The sequence below is a fragment of the Calidris pugnax genome, unplaced genomic scaffold, assembly GCF_001431845.1.
Source record: "Calidris pugnax isolate Ruff unplaced genomic scaffold, ASM143184v1 scaffold24, whole genome shotgun sequence".
Taxonomy (NCBI): Eukaryota; Metazoa; Chordata; class Aves; order Charadriiformes; family Scolopacidae; genus Calidris; species Calidris pugnax.
The window spans coordinates 1987591-2011561 of record NW_015090922.1 but is presented as its reverse complement, the minus strand read 5'-3'; the positions used below and the strand labels follow the sequence as shown (position 1 = coordinate 2011561).

The window sequence follows — 23971 nt, the reverse complement described above, 5'->3', positions numbered from 1 at the left end:
GTGATGGGACATTTTTCTAAAATGTCAGGCCTGTACATCTTCCACCTTCTGCCATTCAGAAGCAGCGTAAAAGGCCATAAACCATTCAGCTGCTGTGATTCACTGCCCTGATTCATACACCTGATACAAATATTCAGAGATCAAAGCAGTGCCTACTCCCCCCGCACTCCCCCCAAAAAAAGATTTTAAATGATTTTTTAATGCCTGCCATCAAGATGGACTTAGAGCTCAAGCATTATTCTCCTGATTGATATTGGCTATTTTAGGTAGCAGGTCTCCTGCGGTAAAGATTGACGCTTCCTGTAAGAATTGTACGGTGTGGTGCATAAAGCAATGCACTCTGCAGATGCCTTTCCCCCCTGACCGAGGCTGAACATCAGAACACTGGTCACTCAGAGGTTTTCTGGGCAAAAGTTTACAGGGAATTAAAAAAAGGATGGAAACTTCTTCCCCCCATGTGAAGGAATCTGGAAGCTCCCCTAAACCTTCTGATATTAACTTTGCGGTAGATGAAGGTGTTAAACTGGCATGTGTCTCCCGACCAGGGAGTGGTGATCCTTTTAAGTCCTCTGCTTCGTCCCCACTTGTGGAATTTGTTGTGCCAGTGGGACAAGGCTGGCTATAAAACCCCGTCCTGCTCAGGCAGCCCGAGAGCAGCCCCTGGGGAGATCCCCCCTTCCTCTCTGCCGGGCAGGCGGCTGCTTCCCCAGTGCAGGAGGATGGAGGCCAGAGTCGCTCGGATGCTCTGCCTGCTCTGCCTGATTGTCACCGTCCCAGCCTTTAGCCAGGAAGGGTTCAAGGAGGTGTTGCTGAAGCAGCTGGGGCTCTCAGAGGTCCCAAAACTTCACAAGAGAGACTTGGAGAATCTGGTGATCCCGGACCACATCAGGAATAAATACATCTCCATGCTGAAGCACCAGAGGGTGAAGCGCCGAGCTTTGCCCAGCCTGGCTGGCATCCTCAGGGGCATCCCTGGCCACGCTGCAGGTAATGTTTTGTTTCTACCCTCATCATCAGGGAACTGGCAGAGCACTGTGCTGCTGCCAGGGGAAGCTGCCTGCCCTCACCCGTGGTGGGGCAGAGGCAAACCCACGGGGGGAGCAAGGCTCCAAACCCGAGCTGAGCAGGAAAGGTGCCTGTAACAGCATCTTAAAGATTAACACCTGCTGGTAACTCCTTGCGCCCAGAAAGGGGGTTCCTACAGCCCTCCTGAAGGGCAGGCAGCTGGAGCTTTTGATAGAAAAGCCTCGGCACCCAGGCAACTTTTTGGGCAGGTGGAAAAACGATGTGAAAAATAAACATCAGTAGAAAGTGTAGACATTGCGGTGTTTCGGTTAAAACTCCAGAAAGTCCTCTAATAGAAATCATCATGGAATGGTTGAGGTTAGAAGGGACCTTAAAGATCATCAAGTTCCAACCCCCAATCACATCTCTGAGGATGTTTCACTCTCCCCTGTCTTTTTCTTTCTTTTTTTTTTTCTTTCCTTTTTTTTCTTTTTTTCCTGGGAAAAAATAATCAAAGAGGAAATCAGCTGTACGGACTCAATGATGTCTGTACAAGGACACTCAGAGCTTGTTTAGCTTTTAAAAGATGTGACACCTGGGGCAGCAAATGTAAAAACACTTTTTCATTGCAAGTGGTGCAGTTTCCTGCTCCAGTGGCCAGCACCCAGCACTGGCAGAGAGAGATGGGCACCTCTCTGTGTTTGCTCAATTTGGGGGCAACTTATATAGGAGATTTCAGTTCTGTTGCCTCCAGGTTGCAGAGACTCAGGCATAGGAGAATAATTAGGACATTTGCAAGACATTGATTCAAGTATGCATTATAAAAGGTGTGTTTAGTGTCTGCCACAGGGGCTGGAGTGTGGAAGGAGCGTGTTGTGATGATAATTGTGGACCAATTGTGGGGGCTTTGCAATGGACAGCAACGACAGGCTGCCTTTTTTCTTCCCAACATGGCAGGAGGAGTCCTCTCCTCTGACACCACCACGCGCCAGAACCTGATCTTTGACATGGAGGGCAGAATACCCCAAAACAGCGAAGTTACGATGGCTGAGCTGAAACTCTTCAAAAAGCCTCTGGAGCGGGCAAACCTGCCTGCCAAGCAGTCCCTCAGGCCTGTCTCCAATGCCAGAGTCAGCGTCTACTGGGTGCAACGGCAGCACGATGGTACCAACAGGACCTCCCTGATAGACTCCAGGTAAGAAAAGGAACCTCTCCTGAAGGCAGGACTCTGGGGTCCTTTGGGCTGGGTTTCAGGTTGGGTCCTGTGTTTGTGCCTCTGGTCAGTCTGATGGGGTTACATCTGTAAAATCGGGCTCTACAGCCTCTAAACCCAGAATGAGTTTGTTAGAGCAGATATTAGGTTAAGACTGCAATATACGATGATTTATTGAAATAATCTCTTTTTATGTCAGACTGTGCTGTGTACTGCCAGGTCTTCCCTTCTAAAAACCTCTACCTAGTTCACTTCTCTCTCACTAACCCACATGGGTTACTGGCTTCCGGTATTCTTTCCATTGGCCATTTTATTAGCTAGTTTAAAGAAGTAAATTATGCAAAAAACCAGCCTATTTCGTAGCCTGGAGCTACGTGGAAGTTTTACAGCCCTTGAAGGCAGAATTAGACATCAAACCAATTTTCTGGGTGGGTAGAAACATGTGGCCCTCATACAGGAGTAGGAGGGAGTCGTGGTGTTCACCAGACTGTCATCACTAGTACCGGCGCTGCATATAATCCCACACCTCCATCTTTCTGTGTGAGCGTGGATGAGTACCTTGACATGAGCGTGCACAAAGGGTTTTGTTTGGCCCATCAGTGCCTGCTGGATCACAGAATCACCGAATCTTAGTGGTTGGAAGGGACCTCTGAGATCATCGAGTCCAACCACAAAAAAAACCCAAAAAACAACCACACCAAATGCCCACCAAAAACACTGCACCCACCAACTAAACCCCACACTCAACACCTCGCCATAAACCAATAACCTTGGGCACTAGAGCATGCCCTGAAGAGCCATGTCTACACGTTTCTTAAATACCTCCAGGGATGGTGACTCCACCACCTCCCTGGGCAGGCTGTTCCAGTGCCTGACCACCCCCTCAGTAAAGTCATTCTTTCTAATATCTAATCTAAATCTCCCTTGCCGCAACTTCAGACCATTTCCTCTGGTCTTGTCGTTCGTCCTTTGGGAGAAGAGGCCAACACCTGCCTCTCTACAACCTCCTTTCAGGTAGTTGTAGAGGGCAATGAGGTCTCCCCTCAGCCTCCTCTTCTCCAAACTAAACATGCCCAGTTCCCTCAGCCTCTCCTCATAGGACTTGTTCTCCAGACCCCTCACCAGCTTGGTGGCTCTCCTCTGGACACGCTCCAGCACTTCAATGTCTTTCCTGTAGTGAGGGGCCCAGAACTGAACACAGTACTCGAGGTGAGGCCTCACCAGTGCTGAGTACAGCACGCTTCTTTTTGAGATGTGAGTTAATTGCCACGGGCTCAGCAAAAAATCGTGGGGTAATCAAGGCATGTGACAATCTGTGAGACACAAATGATTCAGTGAGAGCGCTGTTGATCTGATGGACTTCTCTCTAACGCCAAGTCCCTGCCATGCAGGCTGGTTCCCATACGTGAGTCGGGCTGGAAGAACTTCGACGTGACGCAGGCCGTGCAGTCCTGGCTGCGAAACAAGAGGCGGGAGCCAATGTTCCTGGAGGTCTGGATCGAAGGAGAACGGGTGGGCAGCCAGGCCGCCGAAATGGCCAAAGCCGTGCGCTTCACCTCGCAGGACCCCAGGGATAAAGCCCTGGGCAAACCTGAGCTGGTGCTCTACACCCTCGACTTGGAAGACTATGGGTACGTATGGAACCTAAATCTGTACTGTCTCTGGTGTGGCTTTGCCCCTGAATTATCGTGCCAGCCCGGGGTGCACAGCTCTTGCCCTCACAAGATCGTATGAGGAGCGGCTGAGGGAGTTGGGACTGTTTAGTATGAGGAAGAGGAGGCTTAGGGGAGACATCATCACTCTCTACAACTTCGTGAAAGGACACTGTAGAGGGGTTGGTGCTGGTCTCTTCTCGCAGGTAATTAGTGACAGAACGAGAGGGAATGGCTTCAAGCTCCAACAGGGTAGGTTTAGATTGAACATTAGGAAAGAATTTTTCACCGAAAGAGTGATAGGGCATTGGAACAGGCTGCCCAGGGAGGTGGTGGAGTCCCCATCCCTGGCTGTGTTTAAGGGCCATTTAGATGCAGTGCTAAGGGACATGGTGTAGGGGAGGACCTTGTAGAGTAGGGTAGATGGTTGGACTCGATGATCCCAAGGGTCTCTTCCAACCTAGACGATTCTATGATTCTATGATTCAAGTGAACTGCTGTGAACACAGGACTCAGAAAGTTGCCTCCGAATCCCACCTCTCCTCTTCCCATATTTCTTTGCCTGATTATTCAGATGAAACCCCAGCATGGTCCAAGTTTCCCATCTTGGGGCCTACCCGTGCTATCCTGGGGCAGGGGGGGGATTATTTCTCCCACCTTCCTGGTTTCCACTGACGGCATCGGTTCTTGACTCTCCCTTGGTGTGCAGGGGCCCTGGAGACTGCAGAGAGGAGGTGGTGATGGGGAAGTCCACCTGCTGCCGGCAGAAACACTACGTCAACTTCCGCGAGCTCTCCTGGACGCAGCACTGGATCATCGAGCCGGCGGGATACCAGGCTTACCGGTGTTGGGGGGGCTGCCTACAGCCCCCCAGCCCCCTGCGGCGCTTGGGCTACGGGCAGCGGACCTGTGCCGTGACCCAGAGCTCCCCCCTCCCCATCATGTACCTGGTCAAGAGGGGCAACCGCACCGAGATCGAAGTGGCCGAGTTTCCCAACATGATCGTGGAGAAGTGCAGCTGCATCACGGAGGGCATGGCACTGGCCTGAGATGCGGGTGGCCAGCCCATGGCTCTCAATGGGGAGAGTGGGAGGTCATCCCGGTCCCCAACCTTGGGGACAGCCATAAAGATCTCCAGGTACCCACCTCCAAGGGTCAGCAGGAGCTGGGGCTGCAGAAAGGGTGCACTTAAAGGCACTGTCCATATAGATGGGCTCAGAGGAGCATTCATCCTCATGAATACCTACATGAGGGGTACCTATGGAGCCCAACGTCCCTCAAGGCCCCCTTGATGCCAGCCACATTTCGTTGAATTTGATGGAGCTGGGCCCGATTTATTTCAATACTCTTCACCCCCAGGAGTACTGCAGGCAAAGGAGGAGTCATCGTCACCAGGTGAAGAAGTAACATCTGGCTTCAGCTTTTCGTTCTTAGATTGACAGCCTTTCCTAAGTTTTGGTCCTTGTCTGTCCAAGTCACGTTCGTGGTGAATTGTAGAGCAGAAGCACTTACATGTATATATTGTATACACACACACACACGTGTACATATATATAGTATATGAATACATGTATGTATTGTCTACATACATATTGGATATATACATACTGTCTACATACATACGTGTACATAAAATATTGTCTAGAGCTCAAAGGAACATATATATGTGTGTATGTATCGTATACATATATACACATACATAAAATATTACCTGGAACTCAAAGGATTATGTTTTTGGCCCCTGCACTGTGGGCTTAGCACAGTTTTAGGCAGAATTTAGAGTCCTGAAGTCAATGGGAATATTAGGATTTAGGTTTGCTCACACGAGTAAAAGCTTGTAGAATCAGGCCCTTATTTTTCTGGTTATGTATCACAGTTATTTCAATTTAGGGATACCTCCCAAGTTTTGTGTGCTTTCAAACTCAAGGAAACAATAAAATACAACTATTAAAGTAGCCATGTGTTTGCTTATACTTATTTTTAGGTCTAAAAGTGGCCCTGGATTAGCCCACTGCCGGTAGGAGGATTCCAAAATGAGTTTGTCTGGGTAGACAGGGTGGCCGTGGGCCATGGACTGGGTGAAAAGGGAACCATCGGACTCTGCGGTGGCTTTGGGGTCATGCTTCAGGAAGGCTGAGATGTCAAGTGTCCCCTGCAGGCCTGAGGTCACCTAGGCATCTCTGTCATTGCCTTGGCCAGTGATTAGGTGGCCACTTTTCACTCATGTAAATGCCTGTAGTGAATGAAAAGCTTCAAGGGGAGGGAAAAAAGGCAGAAGCACAGACTCACCAGTGCTGGGCTACGGCACCAGGGGTTACTAGAATAAGAATTGGGCGAGCTGGGCTGATCTCCAGCCGTTTCCTTCTCATGACTATGTAGCATCTGTCTTAATGGCATTGGCGTTCAGCCCCAGGTCCTCCCCACCCTGGTTTAGGGCAGGGCATAGCCTGAAGGCCATGAGCTCAGTGATCACCATGGGGAACAAAGCAGGGGATTTATCCACACAGGCTCCTGGGGAGGAAAGTGTTTGAACTGGTTCCTGCCTGAGAACGAAGAGCATTAACCCTGGCTTCCCTCCAGCCTCCAGCACCTGCACTCCAGACATTGTCATCCCCAAAGCCTGGGAGAAACCCCAGTCAGGGCCAGGCTGCTGCAGGAAGCGGGGAGCAGAGGATCGCAGCAGGGATGCAGGCCTGGGACCAGCAGGGTGGACAAGGGGCTGGACCCTCTTCTGCTCTCCTCTGCCAGGGTCCTGCACTGTGTCCGGCCCCTCCTTGCTTTTCCTCTGGCTCCTTTTGCTCCGGTGTCCTGGGGACACAAGGTATGTAACTGGAAGCAGTGGGTCTGTGTGGGGAGAGGGGGACGTGGTGGCTGAGGAGACCCCATGTTATTGTGGGGACAACTGTGGGTATTGCAGTGCAAGGACAGGGCACAAACCTGTGAGCTACCAAGCCCTGCCATGGATACTTATGTAGAGAATGATAGAATCATGAAATGGTTTGGGTTGGAAGGGACCTTAAAGATCATCCAGTTCCAACCCCCTGCCATGGGCAGGGACACCTCCCACCAGACCAGGTTGCTCCAAGCCCCATCCAGCCTGGCCTTGAACCCCTCCAGGGATGGGGCAGCCACAGCTTCTCTGGGCAACCTGTTCCAGTGTCTCACCACCCTCACAGCAAAGAATTTCTACCTAATAATCTCATCTAAATCTCCCTTCTTTCAGTTTAAAACCATTCCCCCTCATCTTATCGCTCCCTTCCCTGATCAAGAGTCCCTCCCCATCTCTCCTGTAGCCCCTTTAGGGACTGGAAGAGGCTCTAAAGTCTCCCAAGACCCTTCTCTTCTCCAGGTTGAACAATCCCAACTCTCTCAGCCTGCCCACACAGCAGAGGGCTCCAGCCCTCTGAGCATCTTTGTGGCCTCCTCTGGGTTTGCTCCAATATCAATCTTATATTTTCACAGTTTAAAAAATGTGGGTTTTGGTTTTGGGTGGGTTTTTTTGTTGTTGTTGTTGGTTTGGTTTTTTGTTTTTTTTTGTTTTTTTTTTAATACAGAGTATTTGAATGCTTATTGTAAATTTCAACCTGCATTTGGATTGAAACTCCCCACTTCTGGGAGGGACAGGGCACTGCTCCTCTAACTCCAGCTGGCTTTGCAGTGGAAAAATGGAAAAAGCAGCATGCTCAGAGGTTGGGCTGATAAAGGGAAGGCTCCAGGGGTTTCTATGGCGTGGATTTCTAAACTGCTGGGCAGAAGGCCATGGATGAAATCCTGCTGCACCCGGCCAACACCAGCATTAAAACATGGGGCATCCTCCTGCACTGCTGAAAGGGCCGAGCACCCGCCTGGTGCTCAAGGAGAAGGAGGCACGTGCTGCTCACATCAAGGGTTTCAACAGCCCTCTCAGTCCCAACACTTGAAGATAAGCTCTTTGTGTCAGCATTGGCAGCAGCAGTGTGTCTGAGATGAAGCTTATTGCCAGCGTGGGCTCTGACCTGCACTCCCAAGGCCATCTGTGAGGTCCTGCAGCACTTCATGGAGCTGGATTTGGGGAAAACTGTTGGTGTCACCAAAGCTTTCCTCACGTGAGAGGCTTGGGCAGGACAGCAGCATTTTCTCTCTCTGTTGTCATTACCTTTTAGGAGAGAGAACAAAAGTTTTAAGCGACATTAAGTACCACTGCTGGCTGAGTTACACCGCCCCATCTGATCCTTCCACGGCTTCATTTGAACTGAGGCTGCTCTCCTGGTCTTCTTTCAAAATCTATGAGAAGCTGCAGCTTTTCCCCACTGGCCAGACCTTATTTCCTCTCCCCCTCTCTCCCCCTCCCTGGCCTTTGCATTTCACAAACTCCTACCAAGAGCGTCTGACACTTTGCCTTTCAGGGCAGCCTTCTAATTGCCGCCAAAGTCAGATCCCCAATCCACATCCCATCAAAGGTGATAATCAGGGGAGCTCCTGGCCTCTGGCTGGGAACAGCTGGAGTCTGGGAAAGGGGAACCCGGGGCAAACAGGACGGGGGAGGCAGAGATCCCGCAGGACTTTGATACCTTTAGAGGAGCCTCTTAACAGTCTCAACTAGTTTTTGCCGTTAGTTTAATGTGAAACTAGCTCCTGGGCAAAGTCCTGGGTTTGCAGCCAGGACCTGAACTCCTGTCACTCCCGGAGCAGGAAAGCAGCCTGCACGATCTCAGTGTGTTTCAGGATAAAACAGAATAAAAAGCTGTTCACAACTGCTGCCTCCCAGCCTCTGCTCCAGGTGTATGAGGGCACTCCAGAGTTGCTGGGGTTTCCTACAGCTAATCCATCAGAATGGGCAAGAAACTGTTTTTTATCTGGAGATACTGAGCTATGCAAAATCCATCCATAGCTCTCAGTATCCTTTCTGACAATTACTGACTCAGGGCTTTCTTTTTTTTTTTAAAGCTACTTAGTAATTTTGTTTTCAATGTACTCTGAACGTTTTTATGTTTTTCTGTTTACGTTTCTCCTTCTTTCAATTTTCTCAGTGATGATAAATCTGCCCCTTTGAAAGTTCAAGTACCTGTATCCCCTTTAGAAGTTTGTTTTGTGTTTGCTGAAAATGAACACGACCAGTTTGCAATCACTGCGTCTCAGACAGCTGCCAACTTCCAGCCCAGTGGTCAGTGACCCTGTCACCCTTAGGAGGTCTCAGCTGGTCACTGTATGCTGAGTATAGAATCATAGAATGGTTTGGGTTGGAAGGGACCTTAAAGATCATCCAGTTCCAACACCCCTGCCCTGGGCAGGGACACCTCCCACCAGACCAGGTTGCTCCAAGCCCCATCCAGCCTGGCCTTGAACCCCTCCAGGGATGGGGCAGCTACAGCTTCTCTGGGCAACCTCTTCCAGTGCCTCGCCACTCTCACAGCAAAGAATTTCTTCCTAATATTTAATCTAAATCTCCCTTCTTTCAGTTAAAAACCTTCCCGAGAATAGGCATCGCTACAAATAAACTTCTAAAATGTATGCGTTCTCCAGAAAGCAAAATTTTGGGTAAGATTGAGCTTCAGCTAGATCAAAGTGATGGATTTTGGCAGTCTCTGGACAAGGCAGGATGATGCAAACCTGACCCGATATCCCCACTCCGCAGCGGCACCGGGTGTTGTGTTGGAAGGGCTGAGGGTTTCTCCGCCGTCAGCTCAGTGCCACCTACAGTAGCAAGCGCAGAAGGAAGCCAAGGGAAAGAATTCCTGCACGCCCACCAGCAAAAAAGCACAGGTGAGGTCAAAACACCAGCTTTTTAGTAACTCACTCGTTTGTCCACGTTGCAGAGGACGGTGAAGGTGTGGAAAATGGGAAAGAAGCCTCTTGGCTGAAGGGCCTGTCTGCTGGTGATGAGCTTTCTAAGCTTCCCCAAGTCATTTCTCTGCAGCTTCAATTCAGAAAACACGTAATAATTTCTAATCTGACATTCTAATCTGTCTAATCTGATAAAGTGCTCACAAATACAAACTCTTCAGTACTTCATTAGTAGAAATCCAAATCACCGTTAAGCCCAGCCAGGTGGGGCTTTGTGATATTTAATTTCTCTGAAGTTTTTTTTCTTCTGGGCTGGGAGGAAAATATCAATTTTCACTTAACAGCAGCAAGTTTCTGGTCCTTTGTGTCACAGAAAGAAGCCAGAAAAGAAGTAATTATTCAGGTTTAGCTATGAATGCTCCTGTTTGGCAATGCTGAATGGTCCAGAGTATTACTTTTTGGCAGTGAAAAATCAGTAGACTTACTAGAAGGAAATGTCATACCCCAATTCTGAACTCACCAGCCAGAAACAATTTTTTACCAAATTTGATTATATTTTACTTGAGTAATGACCTGCCCTGTTCCCTGCTATTTTTTGTGTATTATATGTGCTTATATTTCTTTCCAGGGTATATATACATTATATACATTTATTTCCAAAGCCTTCCCTCAGGTTTGTGCCAGCGCTTTCACTAATTAACTTTTTTTTTCCCCTCAGAAACTCTGACATGCAAGAGAAACACGAGGCAGCACTCTAGATCTTCTCGATGTTTGAAATAAATGCACTTAAGAAGTACACTTCAGAAGAATTCTCGCACCACTTGCTTGTTGTTTTCTGAACACTGTGTGAAAGAGACGCATGAAGCTCATTTTGTGAATAGAAGTAAAGAAGCTAGAGATAAGCAGCTCAAAAGATACCAAGGACTTCTATTTAACCACAACAAATATGCTTGCAAATAGGTAAATAGCCTCAAATGAGATAGGACAATGGGTAATGGTTTTAAACTGGAAGAGGGGAGATTTGGATGAGATTATTAGGTAGAAATTCTTTCCTGTGAGGGTGGTGAGGCACTGGAACAGGTTGCCCAGGGAAGCTGTGGCTGCCCCATCCCTGGAGGGGTTCAAGGCCAGGCTGGATGGGGCTTGGAGCAACCTGGTCTGGTGCGAGGTGTCCCTGCCCAGGGCAGGGGGGTTGGAACTGGATGATCTTTAAGGTACTTTCCAACCCAAACCATTCTATGACTCTATAAATCCACCTTATGGGTAGAAAAAACATAGCATGTGTAGTGTTTTTGACTTGCCTGGACATCAGCTGCTCCATCAGAAATCACTTCTGCCCTTCCCAGTTCTGCCCCTGGGCAGGGGCCAAACCCTGTCTCCTACAAACCAGGATCAGTGCAGAACAACAGGAGAGCTGCCTCCTGGGGAGGAAAGGATAAACTCATCAGGTTAAACCAGCTGCACCGACAGGACCGACTGAACAGCTTCTCTGTAGAGATTGTCAAGAATAAATCCTTGAGCTTTATCAACCTCTCTCAAATCAAAATTTCCAAGCAAGATTACATACTACACAAGTGAATTGATTTCTGAGCACGTGAAGCCAATTTCTTACCAGTATTGCAATGCAAAACCTTATTTATTTTATGAGCTAAACTTTAAAACACATAATCGGATGGTACAATGTCAGAAGAGACCATTTTTAATTTTTCAAGTATCTCTACAAGAAAATTTGAGAAGCAGATCAACATAATATTCTCCAGCGTGTGGTGGTAAAATTAGAAATCCAAGGTGCTGAACTAAATGCTTTTTTAAAAGCCTCAAACCAGAGAAGTGGCAGTTGCACGGGGGGCCCTTGTCACCTCACAGGGTAACTCCCTGCACTGAGCTCTCACACTGCTCTGGGACAAAGCACCAGCACCACAGGTATTTTAGTCCTTGGGATACAATTCCATTTAAAAAAAAAAAAATTAAAACCCATCCTAAATTTCTCATTGAGCTTCATCTTGCTAACCTTCAGCAGCCAGCAAGTGTACTTAATTCTTTCTTAATCTCTTAATGATGCCATTCTCTCTTTTCCCTCACTTGGCTACTTTTCCAGAGCAAAATAAGTAAATACCCTTATTTAACTTCTTCTAAAAAAAGTATTTACACACATTAATAATTTATATTCTACTGACACCTGACATCCCACAGAAACTCACAGCACAACGTACTGCTTTATACAGACCTCACCCATATTAAAATGTTCTTTTTATTTAAAGGAACTTCAACTTTTAAGCCTGGATCACAGGTTCAATGTTTCTCATTCAACAGCAGTACCTGAGCTGACTGGAATGCACACTAAAGGAAATCCAATGTAAAGCTAAGAAAGGATCACTGTTTTTCTTAAAACAGGTGATGACAGTGTCATACAACCATTTTCCAGAAAACATTCCGTTTTCTCCTTTCCATATACAGAGAGTTTGTTCTACCTGTTGCATTATCTATGTGGCAGTATATAATAAAAACAGGATAAGAAAAATTTAAAAGCTCACGGATACAACTTTTTTTTTTTAATCACTTTTTTTTCCCTTTTGAGGGCTTTGCAAATAAAGCCGGATCGATCTGGTCTCTAGACAGGCCTCTCACTGAAAAAAGCCTCGTTGCTCTTTCCTTTAAAGTGCCTCCACATTTCAGTCCTAAAGACATCAACTCCATCTTCAGTCTGTCTAAACCCAGGGCTTCCAATTCAGCAGCAGAGTTGAACGCCAGCAGGTCTATGGGTTCCACCTCCTGCAAAGAGAAAAACATCCCATCAGACTAGTATTATTATTATTATTATTATTTTCTTCTTGGTTGGGAAGGGAAGGAACAAGTATGGACAGAATGCTTCATGTTACAGAAAATCTTCAATTAGCATCGTCTCAAACTCCTAAGTACTTAATGAAGTTGAGCAATGTCTCAATATGTGTTACGTTGGATATTAGCCAACGTAATTATTATTAGCAGTACTTATGCTACCCAGGAAAAGTATTACTACATCATGTACATGCAAAATTGAAGCTAGCCAGCAGCCTAATTGTAAAACATGCAAATCTTAGCGGAAATAAACACACCCAAAAGCGGGGTAAGTGCTCAGGTGAGCTTTGTACCCAGTGTCCAACTGCACTGCTACAACTGTACTCCTGGCAGTGCCTTTGCCAGCTAATTAAAGGCTCGCTCTGACACGTCCAGACAAGCTGCAGCCTCCGAGACACAAGCACTGGTCATTTTAAATTATATAAACATCCAGGGTCTTGTCCACAGAAGAATATGGACAAAGACCGGATAATTCAAATGCTGGAATTTTACTAACGCACTAAACACTAACACCAAATGTTAACACACTAAAAAGGACACAAAAATCTAAGCCCACTAGGCACATATTAGTTCTATGGCATGTATCATGCTGCAGTTACAAAAGGGATTTCAGAGCAAGTAACACCAGCAGGAAAATGAGGCTGATCCATTATGAACTCAGCAAATATAATTAACGTTAGCAGAATTAGAACCTTTGTCCTGCTAAGCATACAAAAAAAAAAAAAAAAAAAAAAAAACATTTTCCAGAAAACATTCCGTTTTCTCCTTTCCATATACAGAGAGTTTGTTCTACCTGTTGCATTATCTATGTGGCAGTATATAATAAAAACAGGATAAGAAAAATTTAATACAGAGAGTTTGTTCTACCTGTTGCATTAAGACTCTTCAGAACCATTTGTGAAGCTTATAAAAATACAGTTGTTTCACTCCTTTAACATTGGACATATTGAATGCGTAACTAACTCGCTATTTAGCGACTCACTCTGGTTACATTAATGGAATTTCATCAAGAATAGGAACAAAAACTATCCACGGATGCTGAAGAACTCTATGTGGCAGTATATAATAAAAACAGGATAAGAAAAATTTAAAAGCTCACGGATACAACTTTTTTTTTTTAATCACTTTTTTTTCCCTTTTGAGGGCTTTGCAAATAAAGCCGGATCGATCTGGTCTCTAGACAGGCCTCTCACTGAAAAAAGCCTCGTTGCTCTTTCCTTTAAAGTGCCTCCACATTTCAGTCCTAAAGACATCAACTCCATCTTCAGTCTGTCTAAACCCAGGGCTTCCAATTCAGCAGCAGAGTTGAACGCCAGCAGGTCTATGGGTTCCACCTCCTGCAAAGAGAAAAACATCCCATCAGACTAGTATTATTATTATTATTATTATTTTCTTCTTGGTTGGGAAGGGAAGGAACAAGTATGGACAGAATGCTTCATGTTACAGAAAATCTTCAATTAGCATCGTCTCAAACTCCTAAGTACTTAATGAAGTTGAGCAATGTCTCAATATGTGTTACGTTGGATATTAGCCAACGTAATTATTATTAGCAGTACTTATGCTACCCAGGAAAAGTATTACTACATCATGTACATGCAAAATTGAAGCTAGCCAGCAGCCTAATTGTAAAACATGCAAATCTTAGCGGAAATAAACACACCCAAAAGCGGGGTAAGTGCTCAGGTGAGCTTTGTACCCAGTGTCCAACTGCACTGCTACAACTGTACTCCTGGCAGTGCCTTTGCCAGCTAATTAAAGGCTCGCTCTGACACGTCCAGACAAGCTGCAGCCTCCGAGACACAAGCACTGGTCATTTTAAATTATATAAACATCCAGGGTCTTGTCCACAGAAGAATATGGACAAAGACCGGATAATTCAAATGCTGGAATTTTACTAACGCACTAAACACTAACACCAAATGTTAACACACTAAAAAGGACACAAAAATCTAAGCCCACTAGGCACATATTAGTTCTATGGCATGTATCATGCTGCAGTTACAAAAGGGATTTCAGAGCAAGTAACACCAGCAGGAAAATGAGGCTGATCCATTATGAACTCAGCAAATATAATTAACGTTAGCAGAATTAGAACCTTTGTCCTGCTAAGCATACAAAAAAAAAAAAAAAAAAAAAAAGACCAGTTGCCTCATTATTCTCATCCTACTTTAAAAAAATAAATCCATCAAGGACTATTATAAAATATTTCCACCTGCAATAACAATCTGCCACAGCATTGGTGGAGTTTCCTGTTCTAAGAATAGACAGTCTCAAAAATACTAAGCAAAAGGTAAACAGTGAGGAACGGTAAACATCCTGTTTAAAATTTGCCAGCTCTAATAGTATGGCAGATGACAAAGTTGTAATTTATCATACTACATCCCGGGTCTTTTTGCCATTTAACTGTATTAGACTTCCACTTATCAGAATTTGGAGATTGGCAGTGGCAACCAATGGTATACTTCCTGCTTGAGCTGAAACAAGGCAGAAAAGTATACCAAAGCATCAATTTTAAAATCATTCTTCCACCATCCTTCGCTGTTCAGACAAAGCCCATCATTTATACCAATTCTGTCTCTTCAGTGAAGGAGTCACCGCTTTCAGATTTTTGACAGTCAATGACAAACTGAAGTTTGCACCAGGCTATGAGGGTTCTCTATGAACTAGACTCAAGCCTTTTTATAATAAAAACTAAGAAAGACTCATCAGCTGATTGGTTTAGGGGGTGTCTACTTGGAACAACTTCCAATTTAAACATTGAGGTCAATTATAAACATTAAGGTCAAATTATGTTATAAATAACCTTAGTCAAATTCGTGTTAGGTAATGTCTCAAAAAGTATGTATAAGAGTCTTTCACCTTACGGAAGGGTTTTATTTTACTTCCTTCCCCCCCCAGTAAATAATTTTGGATCCAGAGTGTATCTAATTATGTAGAAGGAGAAAAAAAAAACCCCAACAAAAAAAACCCTCAAGGGAATCATGGATCTCAGGAGAGACAATACAGCCAGCCAAGGGCAACCACATCTTAGGAGAAACTCTAGACTATTAAAATCTTAATCTTATAAAGTTCTTCCTTGACCCAATTTACCTGGCATCTCTCAAGACAATGCCATCATACTACAATTCAACTTTGTCCACAGACACTGTCAACCTTTGGCTGCAGTTTCCATTAACTTGCTACATCCCATTTATCATCAAGTCTCACAATGCATCTTCAGTTAAGCCAGTTTTCCTTTTTAACCTTGGGATTTTCTGTGCTCTGAATCCAACTCTGAAGACTCTTCAGACAAACTTAGGGAAACTACAATTCCAGTTCAAGCACTTACATCTACTGCACTGAAGTCACAGGATACAAACCCCCTCCCCTCTTCTGTGGTCCACAAAGGGAAAAGTGATTGAGTAAAAGCTGCTGAAGACAAATCTCACTTTTTACCGCTTCATACTTACTGTGCTCTGCAACTGGTTTGTTTCCTGAGCCTTAGAAGAAATGTTTTCTTGCTCCTCTTCTTTCAGAGCTGCGGTCACCTCACTCTTTTCTTGGACCTCATTCTTCTCTTGGACCTCCTCCTTCAAGGGCTTTGTCATTTTATTCTTTTCATCAGCTGGAGTTTTAGGTTGCCCACCTGCCTGTGTCTCTCCTCGCAGGTCTCTCCCAGTACCTTCTGGCTGCTCCAGTGGTTTCTCAGTTGTGCTGGTAGATGGAGCATCCTCTCCCGAATCCACAGAGCTGCTTGAACATTCATTTGAGTTTCCAGCATTTTCATTGTATCTGCTGCCTGATGGACAACTTCCATCAGATGCATGAGGGGAGTCATCTTCACTGTCATCACTGCAATCTGAGCTGTCACTATCATCCAGTCCTTCCATTCCCAACCTGGCACAAACGGTATGTTACTAATTAATATTTATCTAATTTTACTTTTTTTTTAACATTATTTTTATTATTACTTTTCTCTTTCCAAAACTCACTTCAGAAACCTGCAGTGATCTATTTTAGCAGCTATTTAGGATAATTTAGTAAATGGAGAAGCTGCTCCCCCGCCCCTTTTAAATTCATTGGAAATTTAATTCATTAATGAAAAAAAAATAGACAATGGGAGGTAGCAGAATACAACCATATCAGAAGGGGCAGGGAAGGGTGCATATTTTTGAAAAAGTTTGTCTGCTCCAGCTGGGACAGAATTATATGAATACAGCAACATTTACTTTCAGTTATCCAATTTAATCAGTTTGATTTACTTATTCCTATTTAATTCTACGTCTCCAATAAGATGTTGCTTACTTGAACATACCCAACCCATCATCCTGTTCAAGACTTGAGTATAAAACAAGCATAATGCTTACCAAAAACATTTTCTTTTGCGAGGTTTTGTTCCATTCTGTCCAGGTTCACCTGGACGCTTCCGACTCTCGCCACTTTCTGGTGACACTACTCTGCTTGAAGAAGCCTGCAATCCTTCAAAAGAAAGTTAAAAGTCTACTTCATCAATACATAATCTATGTACTTTGTAAATGCTACTTATCTTTTAATTTCAGATACAATTTTAAAAGCTCATTGAAAATAACAAATAACCCCTATAGGTGCACACTTATATTGACTCAAAGCTCTAAAATAAACTCAGTAGCAGCAGCAGTTTTTCTACACAGTTTTACTATGGCACAGAGTCAATTTAAATTGGATTCCTGAACTGAACTCTCAGGTTCTACATCCCATTCAGCCTCAGGTTTCACTATCCAGCTGCCAGCAAGGGAGCAACCCGTGGATAAAATAACTACAAAGAACTGGAAGTGAAGCAGGGTATTTTGTAGCTGATATTCAATTCCTAGTTTTTACTTAAGACCTGTTTCTATTTTATCATTTCACTGAAAATGACAATGTAATTCTTACAGCTGAACTAGCAACGCTTCCTTCACAGAATTTTCCTTTTATTATGAGATGGCACCGTAGCACAGCAAGATGAGACCTCACTTAAACTGCTGGTCAATGCAATTGAAGAGAAGCAGCAGCCAAACAGGAAAAATTAAGTCCACCAAATTTTACTGGAATTTAAAATTTCATTCAAGAGTTACTGTCAGCATTTTTTTTTTTTTTTTTTTTTAATTTTCATACTGGAGTGAGACTATAGGGACTTTAGGCTTGCTTTATTTCTTCAGGAGAGAAAGCAAGGTAAAACTGCAATACCTTTAAGGACTGAATCTTCCAGTCGCTCAGCCATTTCGTGACACTGCTGCTGGTAGTCGGGATTGGTGAAAAAGTGCTTTGGCTCCGCGAGTTTCCGCTGCAGCCTTTCCAAGCGCCTTTGCTCTTTTTCTGCTTCCCGTTCTGCTTGCTGCTTTACCCACTCCGCCATCCTGCAGATGAAAATGAGAGCATTTCCAGCATTTAAGGTCATATTGGTTTGTTGCTTTGCAATTACTGTATGTTTCTACCACCTGCTTGGACGGCAGACAATGGGAAAAGACAACTAAAAACACTCGGGGGAATTAACTGAAGGAATACGCAGAGATTCTACAACAAAGAAGAGAGTGAAGTTTACTTTAAAAGCCAGAAACAGTGGTAAGGTCTATATCTCCAACATCATGGTCTTGCAGCTTCAGAGAAAAGCACTCTGAGAATTCCAGATGAGAAAATCTAAGAGGTGCAGAAAAGTCTCTCAAAGCAGGCTGCAGTGCAATCACATCTATTCTGCAGTAATATAATTATAGTCAGAAGAATCCTGCTGGCTTCCAGTATACCTGTGCTTAAGATTCCACTTGGGCTCTTTTTAGTGTTCAAAAGAAAATTTCATTGCTACAACAGCCTGTCATTTGATCTTTTTTGTTACCAGTGAACTACACGGTCATTTTATTTTATAATTTTAGCTGCTAAGAAAATGCCTTACGCTTTTTCGTGATTGACATCTCGAAGTCTCCTCCCGCTGAGATCTCGGCAAGCCTCTCTATTTGTTGTCTTCTCAATCTGAGCACCAAGTGCTCGCAGCATAGACCCAAACCCTGAGAAAAAAAGAGCAATCAAGGATCAGCTAAACAGAAACAAATGGAGGTGAACTAGTACACAACAAAACAATTAATTATCGAAAAAAACTACAGTGAATTCAACACTTTCATCTCATTTTCGTACTCCTGGTATCACATCAGATGGATTGAAGATCTCCTAGAACCTGTGCAGCATTTGAAACATGAAAGCCTATTATTTCTAGACTTCCCCACCAAAATGGTTTGAAACCTTTTTTGTTTCGAGACAACTTTTCGGGTCCTTTCTAATTTAGCTGGGATACACCTCCCCCCTAACCCCCAATCATCTTAAATCCTCTTTTAAAAATCTAACAAAAAATAATACCTTTTTCAGGAGACAGCTTTAGCTGCTTCATCAATATGATCATGACGTACAATGTTATGCTGGGAAACCCCCCCCCCAACTCAATTTTTAATTACTCATAGTCAAACTGCCAATTTCTCTCATTCAGTCCCACCTTATGTTGTCTCCAGCTGGAGACAGACACTTGCTCAACTATCTCAAAGAAACACAATGTGAATTAATATTAATATAATCCTTCAAGCAATTTGAAAGCGCCAAGCACTGTGTTTTTAACTATAAGTTGAACAAAGCTATATTTTTCAGTGCCCCAAAAGTACCTTTAAGGAGTGTTTCAAACAGTAACCAATCCTGTCAGCCTACTGTATCAAGAGAGCAAAAAAGTGTTGTGTTCAGCTAATAAAACCAATTGCTGCCATTGGTGAGGAGAACTGCTGTAGCTCATGAAACATGCTATTGAATTTTACCTTCCAAAAAATGAAGACCTAGCTGCTACACCTAGCCAGAAACTCTCCCAAAAATCAACAGTAATGCTTTCACTAAGGTGCTGAATTAGGTCTGATAATAAATGCTCAGTTCTCTTTTAATCCTGCATGATCTGTATCCCCTTGAGATCATGCAGTAAGCCTCGACAGTTCTGACCTGTGTTTGTTTGTCTATAACTTAAAAGCCTGCTAGAAATAAAGTCAAAACAAAAGGAATGCTTTGAGAGCAGACAAAATTGTTAAAAGAACAATTTTAAACTGACTCCGATGGCACGTCAGTAACACGAAGTGAATGACAGAACGCATATCCTGCATGCCATCCCAAGATAACTGAAGCCGATGGACAATAGGTAAAGGAGAACTACCCCATGCTATGAACTTACACCACATGCACCACTTCTAGGGCACTTAAAGAAACCACAATACCTCATAAGCTATTTATTTAGCTTAGTTTTAGATAGAATTGCTATCTAAAAGATGAAGGTGGCAAAGTAAGCTGAGCTGCTGTCCAATGCAAGGCTGCACAATTATTCAGCATTTTAGCTTAACAGCTGGAAAATTCTGAGAACTGGATTTGAAAAGCAAATATACTGACTCCACTCTCACTCAACTACTCTATTAAATTAGCTTCACCCATCGTGTTACATTTTAGGGAATGTCCACATTGCCAGTGCCTGCATTTTTTTTATGATTAATATACATCTTCCGCAAACAGTTAAAATATTTTGTCAACATGAAGAGCCTAGTTTAGATTGAATTCTTTAATACTTAGGCTAGTGAGACGTTGGCATCTATATGTACTTTCCAATCAAATAACAGTCTATTTGTACCTAGAATATTAGTCCTAAGTGACCATGAATGAAATTTAGGAGGCTACGAAGCCAGGTGCTTTTAAACACCATTTCAACTCTGAAGTCACTCTGATGCACGTTACAGATTGCTACAAGCAGAGAGAAGCTGACCAGGGGTGTGAAGAAGAGCTACACCAGCAAAGCTGTCAGCTTCCCTGCTCAATTCTCAGCTCTTCAGACAGACTTTGGTTACAGCTCACAGACATTATATCACATTCATCCACGTTATAAGAGACGTGGCAACAGATTAGGACTGCTGCTGTCAGTATAGACTACAGTATAATACAATGTTTTTTTAACCTAAAAATCTAATCAACAGCAAGCAGTTAAGCAACCAACCTCCTTTTCCACCACAAAGTCGTGGTTCCAGACTATAAACGGCGCCATTCTGCAGTATGTCCTCATCATTAACCAGTCGTCCATTACATTTCACATACAAGCTTTCCTCAGGAATATTCTAAAAAACAACAAAATTGAGTTACATGACCAATTGAAAATAAAACATTCTGACAAAGTAAACCATTATGGAATAATGTTTCCTCCCTCGTTTCCTTTAAGAACATAGGGGAGGCAAAAATCAGACAATCTTAAAAGCATAAACGCTCTCTATGGTGCTTGTTTTAATTCCTGCAAACTAAAGGATTAAACACAGTCTAAATGAGCTTGGAAACAGGAATGGGGAAAAGCCATGCTATCTGAAAATTTACAATAAGCATTCAAACACTCTGTATTAAAAAAAACAACCCCAAAGCCCACATTTTTTGAATAGTAAAGAATGTAAGATTCATATTGGAGCAAATCCATAGTGGGGCCATGAGGATGCTCAAGGGCTGGAGCACCTCTCCTATGAGCACAGGCTGAAAGAGTTGGGGCTGTTCAGCCTGCAGAAGAGAAGGCTCTGGGGAGAATTCAGAGCCCCTTCCTGTCCCTAAAGGGGCTATAGGAGAGATGGGGAGGGACTCTTATCAGGGAGGGGAGCCATAGAACGAGGGGGAACAGTTTTAAACTAAAAGAGGGGAGATTTAGATGAGATCTCAGGAAGAAATTCTTCCCTGTGAGGGTGGTGAGACACTGGAACAGGTTGCCCAGAGAAGCTGTGGCTGCCCCATCCCTGGAGGGGTTCAAGGCCAGGCTGGATTGGGCTTTGAGCAACCTGGTCTGGTGGGAGGTGTCCCTGCCGAGGGCAGGGGGTTGGAAATGGATGATTTTTAACGTCCCTTCCAAACCAAACCGTCCTATGATATCCTCCATGTATATATATAAAATACATCTAAGAGACTATAGGACTCACTTACAGCAAACCCTCCCGCTCAGCTAAGCGGCAGCAACGGGAAGAAGCGTCCCCAAAGTCGCGACGCCCGCCCGTCAGTGGCCCCGCCACCGGAGCAGCGGGGAAGGGGCGAGGGCAGCCGTGAGGCCTGCTCGCCTCCACCGGCAGCCTGGGGCCGCTCACCCACCCGAGGCCTGAGGGTGGGGGGACGCCATTTCCCACCCCCACTCCCCCGCCCTTTCACTCACCAGCTCCCGAGCGCGATGGCGGAGGAGGCCGCGCACCGACCCGCCGCCGGGGGGCAGCGGCAGGAGCCGCGCCCGCGACGCCAACGGGTCCCTCACCAGCAGCGCCATTACCCTCTCCTCACCCCGCCACTGCCGCGCGTGCGCATGTGACGGCGGCGGCGCGTGGTCACATGAGCGGTGACGTCCGTCAGCCGGGCGGGGGCGCATGAGGGAGAGAAGGAGGGGCCGGGCTGGGCGGGAACGGGGCTGAGGCGGCGGCCGTTGGTCCTTCTTCGGGGTCTCCGCCTCTCTCCTCAGGTGGTTTAGACTGGGCTGCTAATTGCTGATTTTCTCTTTTAATTGACGTTTTGAAAGATTTCCTCGTGGCTGGTTTCCTGGTGTTTTGTTTTTGTTTTGTTTTTGTTTTTCATGGAATTGGGTTGGAAGGGACCTCAAAGATCATCCAGTTCCAACCCCCCTGCCATGGGCAGGGACACCTCCCACCAGACCAGGTTGCTCCAAGCCCCATCCAGCCTGGCCTTGAACACCTCCAGGGATGGGGCAGCCACAGCTTCTCGGGGCAACCTGTTCCAGTGCCTCACCACCCTCACAGGAAAGAATTTCTTATGAATACCTGAAACTGGACTGAAGGCAAGCTGTATTTCTCATATTTGGGAGGCAACCTCATGTTTCAGTGCTTTTAGGGACCAGATTTATCATTTTTACACCTGCCACCTATATTTCTTATATTTTAACCTTTGGAGTCAGTCTGACGTTTCACTCCTTTTAGGGACCCAATTTATCATTTTTAGACATGTAAGGTTAAATGAGAGTCCAGGTATTATTTTTTTTAGGTCAGTCTTTGGGAATGAAAACTTTGGAGCGTGACACCCTTGCCTAGGGGGGAATAGATCCGAGGAGGGTATAGATCGGCTATAAAACCCATGCAGGGCCTTACACACAATGTCCTGGTATCTTGTTTCAGGAAACGTTTGTCTGGAATGTGCTGCTCAGAGGAACGTCCCATCTCCCACCGTAAGTGGGGAAGCAGTTTCTGTCCTTTACCTCTTCTACACGAGACAGCCCTGTCATTCTAATTCAGACCGCTGTGTGCAGCCTGCCAGGTTGTAAAGGCTTTTTACAACCTGTCATGTCGACTCTGAGGATGTAGCAGCAGGGCAAAATGGACCATGGCTCCCAACATGCTCATCTTGCTCTGCCTTTTTAGTAGTGGTGGCAGCAGCAGCATGAGAATGGAAATACTCGTACCACCTCAGGCAAACTGGGAATGGGCATTGCTGCCATTGTGAAGGCACTGCGTGTGCAAGAAATGTGATGGGAATGTGCAGCTGTTAATTGTCCAATCCAATATAGTGCAAATTTCATGTAAGGACTGGCAGGAGGATGGGCTTTCATCTCTGTGGCTTTGTCCTGCTTAGCAGGACATTTTTTATTTTAGCATATAGATGGGGAGAGGCCCCAAACTCTTGATATTTGGAGCAGATTCGTTTACACAGTCACATAAATTTTTTTAAAATCAGGGTGAAGGTTGAGCTGGAGCAGGAGGCCACACTCAGCTCTTCATGAACATGCAGTAACTACCCATAAGCCGGAGCCTGAAGGAGTGGTAGGAGAAGATGCACAACCCTGCCTCTCCAGGAAAGGATGTGTACAGAGGTATGACGGTGTTCCAGGCAGTGTAACTATTGCATTCTTTGGTGGCTTCAGATCTCCTCCGTGTCTTCAATGTAACCATCCATCTAGAAGACATTTGAAGGTAGGTTGCTACCAGCTGTCTCTGGTGGGGAGCTGTTGCAAACACCAGCAAAGACGTGGTTTGGCTGCCTGGAGATCTGCAGTGCAATACACCTGGAACCTTATTTCCAAATAATGATGTTACCTGCAGTGTCCTTTTGGTTTTGGCTGTTGTTTTTTTTTGTTGTCTTTTTCTGTTACTGTTTTTTATTAATTATTTGTCATTAATTATGTGTCATGTTCCCACAGGGCAACCATTTAAAGTCTGTGTAGCCTGGAAAAGTTGTGGTTATTTTGTGCTGGATCAGGCCCAAATTCAGTCGACTTTGTATTTTAAGTCACGTGGTACTGCTTGTTTCACTGAAAATCACGTGCCATATCTGTGGAATGCCACCTAATGTTAAATTCAACTAGATTTGGGACATTTGTACTCCTGTGCAGTATCCGATTGAAATCTAATTGGCAATGTATGAGGTATGCACGTATACATATGCAGATGAATAAGTATTTTCTTAGATCTGTGGGCTTTCGGTTGCATTCCAAGGGCATGATTCATTTCCTCCTCTGAAACTCTGGGCTATTGGCGCGGAGGGT

The 23971-nt window shown here is 44.9% G+C and overlaps 2 protein-coding genes across 3 annotated transcripts; one reads left to right on the top strand and one right to left on the bottom strand.

The window, feature by feature from the left end:
- Positions 1-719: 719 nt before the first annotated feature.
- Positions 720-5689, top strand: LEFTY1 (left-right determination factor 1). Its single transcript, XM_014951218.1, has 4 exons — positions 720-987; positions 1963-2200; positions 3610-3849; positions 4580-5689. Exons 1-4 carry the CDS (start codon positions 720-722, stop codon positions 4917-4919), a joined length of 1086 nt encoding a protein of 361 aa, XP_014806704.1. The 3' UTR covers positions 4920-5689.
- A 5561-nt stretch (positions 5690-11250) lies between these two features.
- SDE2 (SDE2 telomere maintenance homolog (S. pombe)) lies at positions 11251-21769 on the bottom strand. 2 transcript variants are annotated; one of them, XM_014951216.1, is made up of 8 exons: positions 21644-21769; positions 20465-20582; positions 18356-18467; positions 17656-17825; positions 16818-16929; positions 15921-16347; positions 13339-13808; positions 11251-12104 (listed from the first exon to the last, which is right to left on the bottom strand). In XM_014951216.1, exons 1-7 carry the CDS (start codon positions 21749-21751, stop codon positions 13593-13595), a joined length of 1263 nt encoding a protein of 420 aa, XP_014806702.1. In that variant the 5' UTR covers positions 21752-21769; the 3' UTR covers positions 11251-12104; positions 13339-13592. The 2 variants fall into 2 exon arrangements, with proteins under 2 accessions (XP_014806702.1, XP_014806703.1); XM_014951217.1 differs by lacking the exon at positions 11251-12104 and adding an exon at positions 13235-13264.
- Between the last annotated feature and the right edge of the window lie 2202 nt (positions 21770-23971).